At 41.3% G+C, this 19,163-nt stretch overlaps 1 protein-coding gene across 1 annotated transcript; it reads left to right on the top strand.

The window, feature by feature from the left end:
* Positions 1–467: 467 nt before the first annotated feature.
* On the top strand, positions 468–17,764 carry gpr142 (G protein-coupled receptor 142). Its single transcript, XM_021581425.2, is given in 5 exon segments — positions 468–579; positions 14,449–14,609; positions 16,362–16,519; positions 16,846–17,508; positions 17,510–17,764. Coding segments are annotated over 4 exon segments (1,116 nt in total). The 5' UTR covers positions 468–579; positions 14,449–14,464; the 3' UTR covers positions 17,660–17,764.
* Positions 17,765–19,163: the final 1,399 nt, after the last annotated feature.

Here is a 19,163-nt window from a genome sequence, read left to right as displayed (position 1 = left end):
CCACCACAATTTGCAAATAAATCCATTAAAAATCCTACAATGTGATTTTCTGGATTTCTTTTTCTCATTTTGTCTGTCATAGTTGAAGTGTACCTATGATGAAAATCACAGGCCTCTCTCATCTTTTTAAGTGGGAGAACTTGCACAATTGGTGTCTGACTAAATACTTTTTTGCCCCACTGTATATGTGAACTGTAGCGTTATTGAATAAAAGCTTTCCACAAACAGTTTCCCTCCTTTACCTGTTTCTATCCATCCTAAGATCAATATCCCTTTTCTTGATCCCCACCCCTCCCTCTCTCTCCCTCTCTCTCTTTCTCTCTCCCTCTCCTCGGTCTCACCTCTCCTCTCCTCTCCTCCTCTACTCATTCACTTACTCTTGCACTCACCGCAGTGATGAGCCTGCTGCAGGGAGCTCAGTTCTGTTCTTCTTCCTCTCCTCTTCCTCTTCTCCAGTGGCTGTGTGGGTCGTTAGTGTCACTGGCAGCTGCAGCGGTAGGGAATCGGCTACGATGGAGGTCAACAGACACTGGGACCCATGAGACAGATGGGAAGATACTGTGAAGAACGGTTGTAAAGGTAAGAGTCTTACTTCTCCTTTTACCTGATGACACATGATGACTAGTTTAGTCTGGCATCACAGGTACAACAGATGCTGACCGTATAGAGTACAAGGGAAAGGCTGCTATCTCTTCAAATGTTTATATACTGGATTCGTACTGTATGTTTTACTGTTCTTTGAGGTACACAGTTGTGTCAGTTCTATATTTTCTGACATTATATTTTACATTCGTTTTACTTTTATTGTTAATCCTTGTAGTGCACAGGATTGTAAAAGTTTACACCATGGAGGAAAAACTCCCTAGTAGAAGGTAGAAGGGTGGCAGGTAGCCTAGCTTTGGGCCAGTAACTGAAAGTTGCTCTTTTGAATCCCTGTGCTGTCTAGGTGAAATGTCTGTCCATATGCCCTTGAGCAAGGCACTTAACCCTAATTGCTCATGTAAATCTCTCTGGATAAGAGTGTCTGCTAAATGACATGAATATAAAATGAACCAGAGAGCGAGTCTGACTAAAAAGTACTTTCTGGGAATCTGCACATCTATGATATGTTATTTTCAACAACCTCAAGTTTAATATGGAAGAGCTACTCCAGAAGGATTTGTGGAGTAAAAATGGCAGCCAATTACTTCTGATGCCAAAGTGTACTTCTGGATTATGTCATGTTAATATCTGTGGCCGCCTGCCCTGGGAATACAGGTCAGTTTCAGAGTTGTAAAATATGAACAGCAGTGCTCCGTCCAGTGTGTGCATGTGTGTATGTGTGCGTGTGTGCGTGTGTGAGTGAGTGAGTGAGTGAGTGAGTGTGTCTAACTATGAACTGAAAGGAGTGAATTGAAGGCTTCTTTAACTGGCACATTATGGTGTCTAGTCAGCTTTTCCCTTTGTCCTCCTGTCACAACCAGCACTGTACTGTACGCAGCAGCCTTAGCTGCCAAAATGAAACCTGAACTCTCACCCCACTTTCCTCTCAAAAGGTGAAATATATTCTTCTCCTCTCCTTTCTATGATCTTCATCTGAAATGGTGAGATCACCGAAATGCACAATATCACTATGTTGACCGCACCAGCCGGCATCTGTCCTTGAGCCTTGCCCTAGCTATCTCTATCTCCCAGTCCCAGGCCGTGAGAAGAGCGCCCAGCAGGTGAACTGGAACTGCCCCTTTGCATGAATAATTGAGAAGACTGAGTGGAGCAGAGGGGCTAATCTAAAGATAGAGGTTATTTCAGCTCAAGGGTGGACACAAGATACCAAACCCCGCTCAGATCTAGCCTTGTCGCAGGACTGTTCATGCACAGCAAATCGGCCAGTGTTACCTAGTGTTGATTTTTCAGTGTAGCATTTCTATTGTTGATGCAGGAGTTAAATTAACTCTCTAAGAATGGAATTAGCACTCAATGGTGTAAAGGAACCCCAGTGTTGGTGTTAATAACCAATGTTGAGCAGACCTAGGCCAAAAATAGTTATATTTTGTAGTTTATTTGAAAATACCAACTTTTGAAATTCTCACGGTAGTCGAATATAGTTTATAAAGAGTTTCAACCAACACTGACTCAACTCCAGCCATTTTAAAAATGGGAAGTGATGGGAAATGATGTAAAATATATCACTAGCCACTTTAAACACTGCTACCTAATATAATGTTTACATACCCTACATTATTCATCTCATATGTATACGTATATACTGTACTCTATATCATCTACTGCATCTTTATGTAATACATGTATCACTAGCCACTTAAACTATGCCACTTTGTTTACATACCCATCTCATATGTATATACTGCACTCAATACCATCTACTGTACCTTGCCTATGCCACTCTGTACCATCACTCATTCATATATCTTTATGTACATATTCTTTATCCCCTTACACTTGTAGTGGTTTTGGAATTGTTAGCTAGATTACTGTTGGTTATTACTGCATTGTCGGAACTAGAAGCACAAGCATTTCGCTACACTCGCATTAACATCTGCTAACCATGTGTATGTGACAAATAACATTTGATTTGATTTGATTTGATTTAAAAGGCAACTATTTTCTTTGCTATTCAAATACGGGTTCCAGAAAAACAAATCATTTTTGAAAGTATTTTGAATACCTCTCCAGAAAACCAAATCATTTTTGAAAGTATTTTGAATACCTCTCCAGAAAACCAAATCATATTTGAAAGTATTTTGAATACCTCGCCAGAAAACCAAATCATATTTGAAAGTATTTTGAATACCTCTCCAGAAAACCAAATCATATTTGAAAGTATTTTGAATACCTCTCCAGAAAACCAAATCATATTTGAAAGTATTTTGAATACCTCTCCAGAAAACCAAATCATATTTGAAAGTATTTTGAATACCTCTCCAGAAAACCAAATCATTTTTGAAAGTATTTTGAATACCTCTCCAGAAAACCAAATCATATTTGAAAGTATTTTGAATACCTCTCCAGAAAACCAAATCATATTTGAAAGTATTTTGAATACCTCTCCAGAAAACCAAATCATATTTGAAAGTATTTTGAATACCTCTCCAGAAAAACAAATCATTTTTGAAGCTATTTGAATATATACAAATGATTTACTCGATGGCTGCCAAATATTAAATGAAGAACTAAAAACTACAACACTTATTTTAATTAGTCTAAATCTATGATCATAAGCACATGGTTTGGAGGGCACTTAGATATGAATCTTAATCTTATAGGTATAATTAAATACATGAGGAACATGGCATCACCTCAACATGAGTAGACCACCTTTGCAGCTTCAAAATGATGTAACACATTTTTTTCTTAATAAGTGAGACATAAGGTAATACTACACATACAGAACTTGATGTCAAGTGTTACCGTATCTTCGTGATTATTACAATAGAAACATTGTTGTTGCATTGGACTTTGGCAATTGCTTTATAATTGCAACATAATGGAGTTATTACATACGTTTTGTGGATTATAATTACCTAAGGCAATTCAACTCAAACATTTCAGTAACGGGGTATAACAAATCTACCTGGCTGATTAGTTTAGAAAAATGTATGTTTATTTATGTTTGTGTAGCACAAGATTAATCAATGTGCAGTACATGCACAAACAAAGATATTGAAACAAACCATTCTAACCAACATTGTGCCTGCAATTCAGGGGTTTTCCTGCATGTGGACATTCCTGCATTTGTGAAATGAATTATGAGAGAAATGGTGGTGGAATAGCCTACACGTGCCAAGACCAGAGTAGGAACATTTGCTATTTAAAGCCTTTAACAAAACTATCGGTAGAATTAAAAATGTGATGGAAACACATTGAACTTGAGATTTTTATTCAGTGTATGAAAACTTAAGTGAAACATTTGTTTTTGTGTACTCTGTCATCACACACTGACTTTTATCTGCAGCAACTCCGTCTGTTGGAAACACACCTGGTGTGAAAATGCACATACTTTCTTCATGCAGATTTTTGAATATTCACATGAAAATCTGTCGCCAATTGGATGGAAACCTAGCCAATGTTACTTTATTATTGGAACTGAACACTGATTAACCAAAATAACAAAGAGAATGAACGAAAACCGAAACAGTCCTGTCAAGTGCAGGAAGACACAAAACAGAAAACAACTACCCACAAAACCCGTGTGGGAAAAAGCTACCTAAGTATGGTTCTCAATCAGAGACAACGATTGACAGCTGCCTCTGATTGAGAACCACACGGCCAAACAACAAAGAAACACAAAACATAGAAACTGAACATAGAATTCCCACCCTAGTCACACCCTGGCCTAACCAAAATAGAGAATAAAAGCCTCTCTATGGACAGAACATGACAGATATGCCTGTAGAATATATTATGTTCAACAATATATTTTAACATTTGCGAAATCAACATATTTATTTTAAATATAAATTTTTAATAAATTAATGTAAAAAAAATAAGTAATTGAAATCCAAGTAGTACTCATTCTGTATTATAGAGCAAGCTAGTTCTTCTGAATGCAGGTTGTGAGTGAATAAAAAGTCCACTGTTGGATCTACCTGGATTCAATAAGAATCACTTTGACAGACAGCATACTGTAACTTTCAGGCCCGTAAACCAGAGGTTCCTAACACCCCTGTGTTAAGGTAAAACTTGGCCATCAAAGTAAGGACTTATGATATATGTATTGTCATAACAATTAATTTTAATGATAACATTCACCTACAGTAGGATCTCTTTTGGTGAAGTCCACAGGACTGAACATGAACAAATTCAACAAACATATCTCTGTCACTAACAACTACAGTCATGGGTGGTCACTCGAAAAGGCATACTGGGAAATTATATTGGAGCAGTGGCGATTTAACATTTAAATCTTGGTGGGGCATAAAAATGCATGCCAGCAAAGCCACAACACAACGCTAAATAATATATTAATTGCACTGTAACGGTGACAAACAGGGCCCAGAAACGGCCTATATAAACCTGTCCCAACAGCAGTCCCAACATCTTTCAACTGCTAAACCTAGCTGTCAGTGGAGCCTTGTCTGGCAGCAAAACATTTCATTCAGCCTCATTTACTGCCTTTAAAAAAAACATAGCTGATATGGCTGACTTGCTTAAACAAATGTGGTTTCTACTGACAATTGAGATGTACAAACTATGGCATAAGGGGACAACAAGCGGATAAGAGGCAATCTGTCATTTTGATTAAGACATTAATGAGCGAGCTAGGATGGACATAGTCAATATAACTATTTGTTTAGCACTTTTGAAATGTACAGCGACATAATTCTGAACATGGGCCATTCTTACAATATTCTCCCTGTGCACCAAGTCAGAACCGTAGGATAAATAAAGGGGGGCTTATAAGTGTAGTATCTGGGATCTACATCTGTTTATATTAGTTACTGTGCTGTTACTAAGCAGTAATGCCTTACGGCAGTGTTACGTTACTACACCTAATAGGAAATGTACATGCGCACTGGAGTGCCGGGAACTGTAGAGCACGAGGGGTTTTGACTAAACGAAAACTAACTGTACTCCCGTCTCCTGCCTGGTCATTTCTCCACAACACAAATATTACAATAAGCAGACAATGAAAGCTCTTACAATATTCAATGATTACATTTCTCTAAAACAAGTTATAGGCTACATGTACACACAGTCAGAACAGTAGGCAAAATTAAAATGGGTAAATAGACCAAATTATTAGAGTGAGGCAAATGGGTTACGAAGATCTTACTACACAACATACACTAAGTATTGCTTTCTTAGCTACAGTATACATATCTCCCTGGCATATTACACCATTTATGCAGCATTTATGCAGCAGCAAACAATACATTATTGAACAAGAAGGTCTTTCATGAGCAAATTTTGTCGTCAAAGTCTGGCATTCTCAGGATTTATGGTGCAAAACAACTGGGAACTTGGAAAAAACAAGGTCGAATCATGATGACGTCATTGATATTCAGGTTGTCGCTCTAGAAAAAGGCCGGATTTACAATTCCGAGTTGGATGACCGTTCAAAATGTATTTTGCCAGTCAGAGCTTGTTTATTCCCGACTTCCCAGTCTTGAACTCACCGAAGTCAAGTTTTCGCAGTTCCGAGTTAAGTTGTTTTGAACATTGACAGCATGGCCAATGTTGAATGTTTATAATTTTAGACCTGGAAAAGATCCCCTTAATCCCAGATTTGGGACCACACAGCCACTCCACTGAATAGCATGCTAGTGATTGCTTCGCAATGCTTGCAGTTAGCCACTGTCAGTGATTCATTCCAAACCACTCATTGTTGAATTTGATTTAATGTAATGTTTAGGTCCAATGGCCAATGAGCACCAATATGTTTTATCTAGAATTTCGCTTCATTATTTCTCTTCATATGACAAGGATTAAAAAGTATTTGCCAGTAGATTGTCAACTTGATTCATGATGATGACTGCTAGCTACTGTACATATAACGTGATTTACCGTCATTTTATCTGTGCCCAATGACCTTGAGCCTTTTTGGATGGGCACTTCTAATGTAACTCTATGGCAGCACCCAAGGGGCTAGAATTTTCTAGCTCTACCCTTGGACTTGGCGATGACGTAATGTCCGCATGAGTGACAGATCATTGAGCAAATCACGGCGCAACGCTCCATTTTTTCTGCTGGCTTGCCCCACCACCACAGAAAGCACTGAGCTAGGCCGAAACATATATATATATATATTACGATGTTTGTAAACTGATATGTGACATGTATTAATGCCAAAATAACATGCAAAACAGGCTCTGCCCCACCTGCCCTGAATGACGGGTTGTCACTGTATTGGAGGCATGGCTTGTTGGGGGTGTGGCTTTCAATATGTTATTTTTGGCACCCTGTGAATGGAAGTGTTGTACCAGTTTAAGTGATATACTTACATACGGGCATGTGGCAATAAAGACTTTTATTGTATTGTCCTTAACCCAACACTGAGTGAGTGACCTTGTCAAGAGATATGTACCTTTTGGTGTCATGGTTAAAAATCATATATGAAGTGTTATTGCATAACACCATTGGTGTTAACTATATACCCTTTCTAGTGTTAAAAATACTACATGAGATTGTTGTGTCTTTACTATCATTAAATTGAAGACTTATAGTTTTTTCAAAGATTCTCTGTAGTTAGTATTACGCGATTAAACCAATTTAATCATGTAACTGTAATTAACTAGGAAGTCGGGGCACCAAGGAAAATATTCAGATTACAAAGTTATCATTTCCTAAAATAACTTTTCAGATATTGTCATATCTGATCAATAGTCTTCTGATTAATGAATTATTTACTTTACCTCACGTTAGTCTCATTCCAAACGTCATAAATGGTTGGTTATCTGCATGAACCCAGTCTTCACTATGAGTCATCCATACATCAATTGTCTAAAAATCATTTATTTATTACTAACTAAGTAATTCACAGAAATGCATAAACAAACCAACAAGGTAAATATGGTTACAAGACATTATAGGAGAATGTGCCCTAGTGGGCTAAACCGGAAGGGTGGCTTGTTAGACAAAAGGAGGAGTGGGGGTTCAGCTGAGAAGTCACTACAGAGTTGATAATTATAGCAATTGAAATGCTAATCTTTTGCACATGAACGCTCACTCATTCGGGAACAAATGCAATCAATATATATAGTTAAACTCAGTGTGTCGTCTTGATCACTGTTGAAAAGTTTGTTTCTTTTGTAGAATTGTCCGTCTCTCTCTCTCTCTCTGTCGTGGTTATAGTGGATAGTTCAGAGTGACATTCATTCATGTTGTTGTAGAATGGATGTTTCGGCTGTTGTCGTTCTTCGCGTTCAATGATACCGAATTCCTAGCTGCAGACTAGTAATTAATATCAAAGACTTGTTCTTATTATGTCGGTATCGATAGTCTAAGAGTTTAACCACGTGGTATGGTTAAAAGATTCATCAATGGTCTACAACCTTTGTACTCCCGTGATTGAGAGAAACATGTTCTGGTGATAATTTCTCAAAGTTGGGTTTTATTTGGAATTGCAGAAAAGGTCTGTCCCAGGATGCCTGACCCTAACTGAGCTCTGATTTAGTTAACTCCAATTCCCTTTTTGAGTTTTCCTTCATTAAACAGTCCAAACTCACATTGTAAAATTGTGTAAACAGTATCATACTCACTCATTCATCTTATACAACAATTAGATGTAAACCTCATATCTGAGGCTATTACATAAACAGCGTTATCGTAATGTGGCCACACCGTCTCCCATGAGCTTCCCCAAGTCGTAACAAACGGACCAGTTTGTAGCTGGATTCTTCACCGATCTTTTATACTTTCTCTGGAACATAAAATCTGTTCGTACCTCAAGTTCTGTGAGGTGGAAGAAATTCCTTTGTTCTCTAGGAAAATGTACTCTGTCTCTTATACTGTGTGGCCATGCGGCAGGGTCTTCTCCTCGGGAATTTACGACCTCTCTCTGACCACAGCAGCCTAGTTGAAGGAGGCGAGGGGGAGGCAGGGAGAGGGGGATGGGGCTTGCTATACCCAAAGAGGGCAACATCATGATAAGGTGTTATTCATAAAACTGAAAGTGTTAGTTCTGTAACTGACTAAGTGTAACTGTGTCCGCACTAAGCACAGTGTTCATTTCACACTCAAAAGTGTGGACCCATATGGACACTGGAGAATTTGCTCTGTGTTGTCTTGCCAACTCCTGCTGTATATGGTCATCGATGGCATGGGTCGTTGGGACCAGGCTACCTCTGCTCCACTCACAGGCACTCCACTCCCCCACTGTTCATCTGGATGGAGCTGAACCCCAGGGCAGCCCTTTTCTTTATTATAATAGTGCCTGAATACAGTCCCATACACTACAGGCATTTGCATATGAGACCCTGCATGGGTTGGGTAGTGGCTATTAATTTGGTTGTCTTGAATGAGGCGTTTTCCTCATTTACACATAGATTTCCACAGAGACCTTTGTCTCGGCTCAGGCTGATGCTTTGCTGGCAAACCAGCCTGGTGGGAATGGAGATTGTCTATGAGTATATCAGATCTATACAATAGGACTATATTTCCCCTGGGTAGCAAGACTTTAATGGTGGTGTAGGCTTTACAGACTGCTGCTATAGAGCAGTATGGTGTCGTTGCTCTAACACCAATTAAGGTGGGGACAGTCATTCTCAGTGGAGACAGAGCAGCGAGCCAGTAATCCACAGTCCAATCCCACCCTCAGCATGTGTAGCCTCTCTGGGACACATCATTTCTGCCAATGATCCTGAATCCACTGGGGGAAACCTTACAGTTGGAGGACCATGCCTTTGACCTAGCACAAGAAGGACTGTCCCAATGTTCAATGTCTCAGGCTGTACATTGACTACTAACCTTATAGTAAGTAGTCAATAACTTGGTACACAATGTCTCAGGCTTACAGTCTTATCGTTGACTATATATGCTGACTACTGTAATAAAGAACATCTTGCTAAAAAAAAGAATGTCCTTCCAGGAATCTAAACATTCACAGCTGCCTCTTGTAATAAGGGAGTAGTAGTCTGAAAAATACTGTGAATAATACAAATCCATATGCAGGCCTCGTTTTGTGTCTGCACTTTCCATTGACATTGAGGATTTGAATTAAAACCAATATCAATGGCTGGTCTTGGATTTGTATATAGTGGAATAGTTTTCTGTGGATAATTCTACCTCTTATAGACAATGTTGTATTACAGAGAGTATAGCAGGTTTGTTGACTCGCGACTGCTAGATGGTTTAGTCATTGTCACTCCATCATACTTGAGACAAAGTAGAGAAATGTGTTTCTCTCATCACTATAATTTTTCTCAGAGCTTGTCCTAAGATGAGCATCCCAAACAGCAACCTATGCACTACTTTTGACCAGAGCCCATAGCATTGTAAACACACTAAGAAAAGAAGGTTCCTTTAAGGGTTGTTTTGAAAGGGTGATTTTTCTATGTGGAACCATAATGATTCAAAGAACACTGAACCCTTCAATGGTTTTTTGCAGTTCAAAAAAACTTTCTTTCCTCTATTAGAATATTTAGGTGTTTTTTTTCGCACAGCTCATTTTGTGCATCCATGAGTGAGTGTTGTTCCAGTTTATCTAATCTGTTGTGTTATGCCATTACATGTTACAGAGGGGCAAAAAAGTATTTAGTCAGCCACCAATTGTGCAAGTTCTCCCACTTAAAAAGATGAGCGAGGCCTGTAATTTTCATCGTAGGTACACTTCAACTATGACAGACAAAATTAGAATTTTTTTCCCAGAAATTAACATTGTAGGATTTTTAATGAATTTATTTGCAAATTATGGTGGAAAATAAGTATTTGGTCAATAACAAAAGTTTATCTCAATACTTTGTTATTTACCATTTGTTGGCAATAACAGAGGTCAAACGATTTCTGTAAGTCTTCACAAGGTTTTCACACACTGTTGCTGGTATTTTGGCCCATTCCTCCATGCAGATCTCCTCTAGAGCAGTGATGTTTTGGGGCTGTTGCTGGGCAACACGGACTTTCAACTCCCTCCAAAGATTTTCTATGGGGTTGAGATCTGGAGACTGGCTAGGCCACTCCAGGACATTGAAATGCTTCTTACGAAGCCACTCCTTCGTTGCCCGGGTGGTGTGTTTGGGATCATTGTCATGCTGAAAGACCCAGCCACATTTCATCTTCAATGCCCTTGCTGATGGAAGGAGGTTTTCATTCAAAATATCATGATACATGGCCCCATTCATTCTTTCCTTTACACGGATCAGTCGTCCTGGTCCCTTTGCAGAAAAACAGCCCCAAAGCATGATGTTTCCACCCCCATGCTTCACAGTAGGTATGGTGTTCTTTGGATGCAACTCAGCATTCTTTGTTCTCCAAACACGACGAGTTGAGTTTTTACCAAAAAGTTATATTTTGGTTTCATCTGACCATATGACATTCTCCCAATCTTCTTCTGGATCATCCAAATGCTCTCTAGCAAACTTCAGACGGGCCTGGACATGTACTGGCTTAAGCAGGGGGACACGTCTGGCACTGCACGATTTGAGTCCCTGGCGGCGTAGTGTGTTACTGATGGTAGGCTTTGTTACTTTGGTCCCAGCTCTCTGCAGGTCATTCACTAGGTCCCCCCGTGTGGTTCTGGGATTTTTGCTCACCGTTCTTGTGATCTTGCGTGGAGCCCCAGATCGAGGGAGATTATCAGTGGTCTTGTATGTCTTCCATTTCCTAATAATTGCTCCCACAGTTGATTTCTTCAAACCAAGCTGCTTACCTATTGCAGATTCAGTCTTCCCAGCCTGGTGCAGGTCTACAATTTTGTTTCTGGTGTCCTTTGACAGCTCTTTGGTCTTGGCCATAGTGGAGTTTGGAGTGTGACTGTTTGAGGTTGTGGACAGGTGTCTTTTATGCTGATAACAAGTTCAAACAGGTGCCATTAATACAGGTAACGAGTGGAGGACAGAGGAGCCTCTTAAATAAGAAGTTACAGGTCTGTGAGAGCCAGAAATCTTGTTTGTTTGTAGGTGACCAAATACTTATTTTCCACCATAATTTGCAAATAAATTCATAAAAAATCCTACAATGTGATTTTCTGGATTTCTTTTTCTCATTTTGTCTGTCATAGTTGAAGTGTACTGAGTGATGAAAATTACAGGCCTCTCTCATCTTTTTAAGTGGGAGAACTTGCACAATTGGTGGGTGACTAAATACTTTTTTGCCCCACTGTATATATATATATATATATATATATATATATATATATATATATATATATATACATATATATATATATATATATATATTAACTGCATTGTTGGTTAGGGGCTCGTAAGTAAGCATTTCACAGTGCCGAATACCTGTTGTTTTCGGCACATGTGACTTATCAAATTGTATTTTGTTTTATTTGATTCACCTGGTCAGTCAATGGCTGCATTCCAAACACTTAACCGACACACCCTCTCTTCTCTCAGCCCTCAAATTCAGTGAGCACTTCTGATGACGTATCATGACGTCTGATGAGTTTATATATATGTATATGCAGTACCAGTAAAAAGTTTGGAAACACCTACTCATTCAAGGGTTTTTCTTAATTTTTTACTATTTTCTACATTGGAGAATGATAGTGAAGACATCAACACTATTATTCTACAATGAAGAAAAACCCTTGAATGAGTAGGTGTGTCCAAACCTTTGACTGGTACTGTATACTGAGTGTGATCTTCACGGATGAATCCCGTTTTCAACTGTAGATGGCAGGCAGTGTGTATGGTGTCATGTGGGCGAGCGGTTTGCTGATGTCAACGTTGTGAACAGATGAAGCCCCATGGTGGGATTATAGTATGGCATTCATAAACTACAGACAACAACCACAAATCAATTTTATTGATGGCAATTGAAATGCATAGAGATACCATGACGAGATCCTGAGGCCTATTGTCTTGAGGCCATTCATCCGCGCCATCACCTCATATTCACCTCATATTTCAGCATTATAATGCACAGCCCCATGTCACTAGGATCTGTACACAATTCCTGGAAGCTGAAAATGTCCCAGTTCTTCCATGGCCTGCATACTCACCATACATGTCATCACCCATTGAGCATGTTTAGAATACGCTAGATCAACGTGTACGACAGAGTTTTGCAGTTCCCGCCAATATCCAGCAACTTTGCAGATGCATATCTGTATTCCCAGTCATGTGAAATCCATAGATTATTGCCTAATGAATTCATTTCAGTTGATTGATTTCCTTATATGTAACTCAGTAAAATTGTAGAAATTGTTGCATGTTGCATTTATATTTTTGTTCAGTGTCATTTTATAGTTATAGTTTTATGGTTATTTTATAGTTATAGTTACAGTGCCTTGCGAAAGTATTTGGCCCCCTTGAACTTTGCGACCTTTTGCCACATTTCAGGCTTCAAACATAAAGATATAAAACTGTATTTTTTTGTGAAGAATCAACAACAAGTGGGACACAATCATGAAGTGGAACGACATTTATTGGATATTTCAAACTTTTTTAACAAATCAAAAACTGAAAAATTGGGCGTGCAAAATTATTCAGCCCCTTTACTTTCAGTGCAGCAAACTCTCTCCAGAAGTTCAGTGAGGATCTCTGAATGATCCAATGTTGACCTAAATGACTAATGATGATAAATACAATCCACCTGTGTGTAATCAAGTCTCCGTATAAATGCACCTGCACTGTGATAGTCTCAGAGGTCCGTTAAAAGCGCAGAGAGCATCATGAAGAACAAGGAACACACCAGGCAGGTCCGAGATACTGTTGTGAAGAAGTTTAAAGCCGGATTTGGATACAAAAAGATTTCCCAAGCTTTAAACATCCCAAGGAGCACTGTGCAAGCGATAATATTGAAATGGAAGGAGTATCAGACCACTGCAAATCTACCAAGACCTGGCCGTCCCTCTAAACTTTCAGCTCATACAAGGAGAAGACTGATCAGAGATGCAGCCAAGAGGCCCATGATCACTCTGGATGAACTGCAGAGATCTACAGCTGAGGTGGGAGACTCTGTCCATAGGACAACAATCAGTCGGATATTGCACAAATCTGGCCTTTATGGAAGAGTGGCAAGAAGAAAGCCATTTCTTAAAGATATCCATAAAAAGTGTTGTTTAAAGTTTGCCACAAGCCACCTGGGAGACACACCAAACACGTGGAAGAAGGTGCTCTGGTCAGATGAAACCAAAATTGAACTTTTTGGCAACAATGCAAAACGTTATGTTTGGCGTAAAAGCAACACACCTGAACACACCATCCCCACTGTCAAACATGGTGGTAGCAGCATCATGGTTTGGGCCTGCTTTTCTTCAGCAGGGACAGGGAAGATGGTTAAAATTGATGGGAAGATGGATGGAGCCAAATACAGGACCATTCTGGAAGAAAACCTGATGGAGTCTGCAAAAGACCTGAGACTGGGACGGAGATTTGTCTTCCAACAAGACAATGATCCAAAACATAAAGCAAAATCTACAATGGAATGGTTCAAAAATAAACATATCCAGGTGTTAGAATGGCCAAGTCAAAGTCCAGACCTGAATCCAATCGAGAATCTGTGGAAAGAACTGAAAACTGCTGTTCACAAATGCTCTCCATCCCACCTCACTGAGCTCGAGCTGTTTTGTTAAAAAAGTTTGAAATATCCAATAAATGTCGTTCGACTTCATGATTGTGTCCCACTTGTTGTTGATTCTTCACAAAAAAATACAATTTTATATCTTTATGTTTGAAGCCTGAAATGTGGCAAAAGGTCGCAAAGTTCAAGGGGGCCGAATACTTTCGCAAGGCACTGTATATCTCCCTCCCTCCCTCCATCTCTTTGTCTCTCCATCTCCCTTCCTCCCTCTCTTCCCATTTCCCACCCTCCCTTCAAATCTTTCCCTCTCTCTTCCAGGAGAACGACCAAGGTCATGTTTGATTGGCCCAACATAACAGTGCCCAGCTCTTCAGAGCAGGGCCTGAAACCAGGAGACGGGGATCTGCAGAGGTCTACATGTGTCCTGGGCTTCTTCCCTGTCATCTATTATAGCTCCCTCCTCTGTGTGGGAGTACCAGGTACATGCACGCATACAGTACACACACACATGCAGTCTCCAAAATGAACACTCCAACGTTCCTGAGCAACAAGACAAAATAACAGTCACATTAATGGATTGTGTTCAGTTCAAGTAAACTGTGTTGTCATTGTCAGTGTTGTTGTGGGGCTACAACATTGGCAGACTGTGATGTGCTATTGATTCAACATAGGCAGGGATGGTTGTAGGGAGGGAGGGGAAGCAGGAGACTAGAGGGCTCATCTGAGATCAGCCGCCTGCATTCCCTCACTCTGAATCCTCCAGCTGACCTTTTGGCACAGTGAACTAATTACTCCCAGTGGGGATTGAGAGGTCTGTGGGTTGGAGCGGAGGGCTGAAGACAGATGTGCACCAATTGTTTTTAGTGGGAATATCGTGCTATTGACAAGTCGCCGAAAAAAAACCCAGACAATGATAGCTGATTACATATAAATACAGCTGAAATCTATGCAGCTACTGTATGTCACACTACTGGAAAAACACACACATACACATACACAGACACAGACATATATACACAGACACTGCAGCCAGGCTATAAAAAAAGGGACTCTTGGAAATACTATCTGCTTCCTGAGAACAAATATCTCCCTCCTCCATAGAAAATATTCCGGTAATACCTCATGAGCCAAGTAGACTATATGTATAAATGTATGTGGACACCTCTTGAAATTTGTAGATTCGGCTATTTCAGCCACACCCATTGCTGACAGGTGTATAATATCGAGCACACGGCCATGCAATCTCCATAGACAAACATTGGCAGTAAAATGGCCTTACTAAAGAGCTCAGTGACTTTCAACGTGGCACCGTCATAGGATGCCACCTTTCCAACAAATCTGTTCGTCAAATTTCTGACCTGCTAGAGCTGCCCCGGTCAACCTCAAGTGCTGTTATTTTTAAGTGGAAATGTCTAGGAGCAGCACTGGCTCAGCCGCGAAGTGACAGACCACATAAGCTCACAGAACTGGACCGTCGAGTGTTGAAGCACATTGTGCGTAAAAATCGTTTGTCCTTGGTTGCAACAGTCACTACCGAGTTCCAAACTGCCTCTGGAAGCAACATCAGCACAATAACTGTTTGTAGGGAGCTCCATGAAATGTGTTTCCAAGGTCAAGCAGCCGCACACAACACTAAGATCACCATGTGAAATGCGAGTTGGCTGGAGTGGTGTAAAGCTTGCCGCCATTGGACAGGGGCTGTTTTTCATGTTTCGGTGTAGGCCTCTTAGTTTCAGTCAAGGGAAATCTTAATGCTTCAGCATTCAATAAGACGATTCTGTGCTTCCAACTTTGTGGCAACAGTTTGGAGGCCCTTTCCTGTTTCAGCATGACAATGTGGTCATGCACAAAGCGCGGCCCACGCAGGAATGGTTTGTCGAAATCAGTGTGGAAGAACTTGAGTGGTCTGCACAGAGCCCTGACCTCAAACTTCGGGATTAATTATATTAATGGCCATGATTTTGGAAGGAGATGTTTGATAAGCAGGTGTCCACATACTTTTGGTCATGTAGTGTATAATGGACTTCAAATGGTGTTTAAATAAATGTTCTCTCTCTATCACTCTCTTACTCACTCTCCCTCCCCTCTCTCCCTCTTCCCCCTCTCCTTCTCCACTCTGCCCTCTCTCTATCCCCCAACCTCTCTCTGCCTCCCGTCTCTCCCTACTCCCTCTCTCTGCCTCCCCACTCCCTCCCTGCCTCTCTCCACTCCCTCCCCCTTCAATCTATCAGTAAACATACTGACTGCAGTGGCTCTATCCCGGCTGGCAGCCCGTACTAAGAAGGCTATGCATGTGTACCTGCTGGCTCTGACAGGCTCTGACATCCTCTCCCAGCTCTTCATTATCTTCGTGGGCTTTCTGCTAGAAACAGCTGTGTTCCACCGTGAAGTAGGTACAGTAGTCCAGTGGTTAAGGAGGTGGACGTATAGCTAAAGGATTGCCAGCTCAAAACCCTGACAGTGCACTGAAAAAAAGTGGGCACAATTAGGTTGAGAAATGAGCAAAGGACAACATTTTATTGTTTGTTGTAATGAATGGACGATAAAGGTGTAGTGATCTGTTTTGGGAGAAAGTTTGAATTCTAATCGACCTGCCTACATGTTGTTTAAAGTACAGTAGATCAACGTTATCGTTTTGCTGTTATTGTGAATTTCCTTTCTCTTTGTCCTGACTTCTCACATAAAATTACATTTTTGTGTTTAATTGTATTCTAGGTCCCTACCCTCCTCCTGCGCTCGGTTAGCATGGCAGAGTTTGCTGCCAACCACGCCTCTATCTGGGCCACCGTACCCCTAACCGTGGACCGCTACGTGGCACTGTGCCATCCGCTCCTCCACCGCCAGATCAGCTACCCGGCACGAGCACGGCGGATTATCACCGTCGTCTTTTTCCTGGCGCTGTTGTCAGGCATACCATTCTTCTGGTGGTCTGACATGTGGCGCGTCGCCCGCCCGCCCACCTCCCTGGACTCTGCCCTCATATGGACACACGTGATGATAATCTACTTCCTGCCGTGTAGCATCTTCCTGGTTCTGAACTTGCTGATCATTCACCGGCTGCAGGCGCGGCAGAGACAGGTCCCGTGCCAGGAGGAGCGTGGTGGTAGCGGGGCCCGGTTGGCCCCGCAGCGGCGCCTGGGTAAGAGCACCGCCATGCTGCTCGCCATTACCTCCGCGTTCGCCATCCTTTGGGCCCCCAGGACTATAGTGGTCATCTATCATCTATACGTGTCCTCAGTCCACAAGGACTGGCGGGTCCACCTTGCCTATGACCTGTCTAACATGCTGGCCATGCTCAACACTGCAGTCAACTTCTTCCTCTACTGTTTCGTCAGTAAGCCATTCAGAGCATCTGTGAGGGATGTTCTGTTGCTCAGGGGGGGGTCCGTTGTACCACCGAAGGATAATCCACAACCAGCAGGCCCAAGACAAAGCCTCTACGTCCTTGCTGTCTAGCGGGACAAATGCTCACACCGAGACTACCAACCGCACCCCCCTAACACCCTGCAGGGCTAACGAGACCATGTGACCCTGACCTTGATCCTTAATCCTGAGATGAGACCCCTCTAATTGAGACCAACCCCCTCGTCCACCCCATCTCTCCATCCCCTCTATTATGCCATTCCTCCAGCCCATGAACAGTATGACTTTGACCTTAACTATGGGTCCTCCCTAATTCAGACAAACCCTGTACCCTCTTCCCTCCTTCTCCTATTCCATGCCTCTATCCGTCCCCTCCATCCCCCCATTCCACTGTCCCCCCAACACCCCATCCCACAGACCAAGTGACCTTGAAGTTTAGACACCCCCTTAATTGAGACCAAACCCTCCACTCACCCCATCCCCTCATCCCACGAACCACGTGACCTTCACCCTGAGACCCCAGATCAACCCCCTTTACCCATCCTCTTATTGCCCCATCTCTCTATCCCTCCATCCCACCATCCATCCCCCTATCCCACGGTTGCCCTAGGCACTTATGACCTCTGAACCACAGAGAACCACAGAGTGCATTCCAGCCATGTTCCGTGGACAGCTGCCAATCACCCTTTGAGGTGAACATTCTCAAAGGGCCTTTTCCTGAACTGTTGTTGGACTCAAAACAAGCAGAATGTTTTCTGATTCAACATGTTATTTATTATGTCCAGCGGGAATCAGTTTAAAATTGCACAAAGTATTTATTTTTAGTTAGGGGGAAGATTTGGCTTGTGACATTACGAGTGCTTGGCTTGACTTTATGTTACTTTCCATATATGGAAGCTTGTTGTAATTATGTAACATGCTATTGTTTATATTGGTAAAAAAATAATGTCATATGGACATTATTTGGTCTTGTTGGCTGCAGATGAACATGGTGCTTTAGTTAACACATAGAGAGAAGAGACGCTGTGAAAAGAGATGATGCTTTCATCATGTGCATGCTACTTAAAGTGAATGGCTCATCTATCTATTTACACATTGAGCATAGCCTCACCATTTCCTCTCAGTTGTCTACAGGGGGACAGTTTAGTTCTATGTGAATCACTTTACAATAGAAGGAAATGCAAAATGCTCTTCCTTTACAGAACATAAGTTAAGGAATAGTAAGAGTGTATTTTCATATAGTGCATTATTCTTTACTATGGAGAGACCACTCCACATGCCTATTTGCCCAAATGACAGTGTGACAGGCTTGCTGAGCAGCACAACTGAACCAATCAAGCAAACAAATAGCATTAAGTACTTCATTTCAACAGTGAGAGCGAGGAGCAAACCACAGCTGTGGTTATTTTTCATGAAAACGCAAGTGGGTGGAGGTTAAAATGAATGCTTGCTGTAAGTGCCTAAAAGCCGCAGCAGGGGAAGAAGACCCTGTTCTACAAACACACTCCCCCTGTGGGCTTCAGCTCAGCTAGCTAAACAAATCTCACATCAGACTGACGGACGACACACAGAAAGTACATTTTCCATCTGCTCCTGTGCAAGCCCCTAGAAACATCAATAAGGCGATAAGGACAAATTTAAATGACAATTTTTAATATGAGATATTTCAT

This window comes from Oncorhynchus mykiss, chromosome 23 (genome assembly GCF_013265735.2).
Source record: "Oncorhynchus mykiss isolate Arlee chromosome 23, USDA_OmykA_1.1, whole genome shotgun sequence".
Classification (NCBI taxonomy): Eukaryota; Metazoa; Chordata; class Actinopteri; order Salmoniformes; family Salmonidae; genus Oncorhynchus; species Oncorhynchus mykiss.
This window is presented reverse-complemented; position numbering and strand designations above follow the sequence as displayed.